This window comes from Sinocyclocheilus grahami, unplaced genomic scaffold (genome assembly GCF_001515645.1).
Source record: "Sinocyclocheilus grahami isolate Dianchi unplaced genomic scaffold, SAMN03320097.WGS_v1.1 scaffold683.1, whole genome shotgun sequence".
NCBI lineage: Eukaryota > Metazoa > Chordata > Actinopteri > Cypriniformes > Cyprinidae > Sinocyclocheilus > Sinocyclocheilus grahami.
The window spans coordinates 6,774-9,250 of NW_015505862.1; the positions used below are offsets into that span (position 1 = coordinate 6,774).

A 2,477-nucleotide genomic window follows, 5' to 3' on the forward strand; every position below is an offset into this window, starting at 1 on the left:
ATGAAATCAGCAGCTCTGGAGCGTCTGTGAATCTAGAGCATGAAGTGTGATTGCTGATGAATGATGAATGATGAGCTCCAGTGAATGTGACGCTGTACAGGATCAGAGCGCATGCATGGGTCACGACCTTCACAAGCTGCCCAAAGCACAATGAAGGGAGTCTGTTGGATGGTTAGTTTTTGGTCACGTTTTGATCCTAAATCGTGCGAGCAGCTTGGTGAGCTAGTGCAAACGGGATAAACTGGGCGATCTCAGTCTCTACATGAAGACGAGCAGCAGGATCAGCGGCACGAGTCCGTGCAGTGTGTTTGAGCCGCAGCCGGCGTTCAGTGTGAAGCGCTGGTCTCCCTCTCGCCCCCCGCGCCGCTCGCCCGTCTGCCCAGTGCTGCAGCGGATCAGCGGCGGCTGGAAGCTGGTGGGCCGTCGCTCGGGCCGGTCCGGACTGGAGCCGTCGCTGGGTCTCTGGCCGTTGTAGAGGAGGCTGCGTCCCGACGGGTCCTGGCCCATGCTGAAGAGCTCGTACTCGGTGTGAGGCAGACGCACGCCCAGCGCCGCGCAGCCCGAGGTGGAGGTCACGTCCTGGGGAACGCCCCGCTGCCACGAGCCCTCGGCCCCACACGCACGCCCGCGGAGCACCTTCAGCAGAGACGCGGTGGCCTCATCCATGGGCGTCACCGTCATGTGCGTCACTGCAGGAGAGCCACGGCATTACACAGATGAAGAGGAGAGAAACTCAGACTAATGCTCAGGTTTGAGGTCTGTTGCTTTAATAACTGGTTTCCACCGCGAAATCAAAAAGATTAAAAGCGGTAACCTGAATGACGCTTTCCCATCCACCGTCATACAGAGACGCTTTTAATCATCATTCAATCCAATCCTCACGGATGCAGACAGATCCCAGCCTACACTGATTCTCATTCACTATCCTCTATCAGTAAAAAATGCATCTTGCAGAAGTAAAATGGTTGTGATGGTTATTTAATTGTATATATTTGGTGATATATAATATATATATATATATATATATATGTGACCCTGGAGCACAAAACCAGTCATAAGGGTAAATTTTGTGAAATTGAGAGTTATACATCATCTGAAGCTGAATAAATAAGCTCTCCATTGACGTATGGTTTGTTAGGATCGGACAATATTTGTAAATCTGGAATCTGAGGGTGCAAAAAAATCTAAATATTGAGAAAATCATCTTTAAAGTTGTCCAAATGAAGTTCTTAGCAATGCATATTACTAATCAAACATTAAGTTTTGATATATTTACGGTAGAACATTTACAAAATATCTTCATGGAACATGATCTTTACTTAATATCCTAATGATTTTTGGCATAAAAGAGAAATGTATAATTGTGACCCATACAATGTATTGTTGGTTATTGCTACAAATATCCCCCAGCGACTTAACACTGCTTTTGTGCTCCAGGGACACATATATATATATATAATAATTTTTTTTATTTATTTGTATATAATGGAAGCCTGTTTGCATCACAAAATAAAAAAAAAGTAATTGCAACTTTTTATCTCATGATGCTGACTTTTTTTTCTCAATTATTTTTTCCAAAATTGTGAGATATAAAGTCAGAATGGCAAGATAAGAATTCGGAGTGTTTTTTAAAGCACTAGTCAGTTTTGACGTCTATTTCACTTTCATAACGTCGTCTTACTGTAGAAGCTTGGTGATTATAAAATTTTTTAAAAACTGAGAAAAAAAGTCAGAATTGCAAGATACGAAGTCAAAATTTCCAGAAAAAAAGTCAGAATTGCGATATAAAACTAAATTGCAATTATCTTTTTTATGCCATGGAGACTTTATATCGCAATTTTGACTTTTTTCCTCACAATTTTGACTTTATATCGCAATTTTGACTTATTTCTCACAATTTTGACTTTATATCGCATTTTTGACTTCATATCACAATTTTGACTTTTTTCCTCACATTTTTTACTTTTCTCACAATTTTGACTTTTCTCACAATTTTGACTTTATATCGCAATTTTGACTTTATATCGCAATTTTGACTTTTCTCGCAATTTTGACTCTGAAAAACATCATCTGAAGCTCACTCTTCATGCTCCTGGTCTTACTGTGTGGCTGGGATTTTTATTTATTTGTATACTTTTTGTCATATATTTGTATATGATCATATTATCATTGCAACTTTGCGCAATTTCAAAAATGTAAACAATTTGGACTTTTCTTCTTAATTCTAATAAAAATTGAGACCTAAAATCAGAATTGCAAGAAATAAACTCGAGTAAAACTGAATTACAAGAAAAAAGTCGTAATTCTGAGTTTTTATCACAGTTTTTACTTCATATCACACGTTTGACTCTTATCTCACAATTCTGAGTTTTTTTCTCTCAATTTTGACTTCATATCACAATTTTGACTTATTCCTCACAATTTTGACTTCATATCACAATTTTGACTTTTCTCACAATTTTGACTTTTCTCACAAT

At 39.3% G+C, this 2,477-nt stretch overlaps 1 protein-coding gene across 1 annotated transcript; it reads right to left on the minus strand.

The window, feature by feature from the left end:
• Positions 1–170: 170 nt before the first annotated feature.
• On the minus strand, positions 171–693 carry LOC107559396 (protein APCDD1-like). The gene has a single exon (XM_016243203.1). The coding sequence runs from the start codon at positions 679–681 to the stop codon at positions 259–261; it is 423 nt and encodes a 140-aa protein (XP_016098689.1). The 5' UTR covers positions 682–693; the 3' UTR covers positions 171–258.
• Between the last annotated feature and the right edge of the window lie 1,784 nt (positions 694–2,477).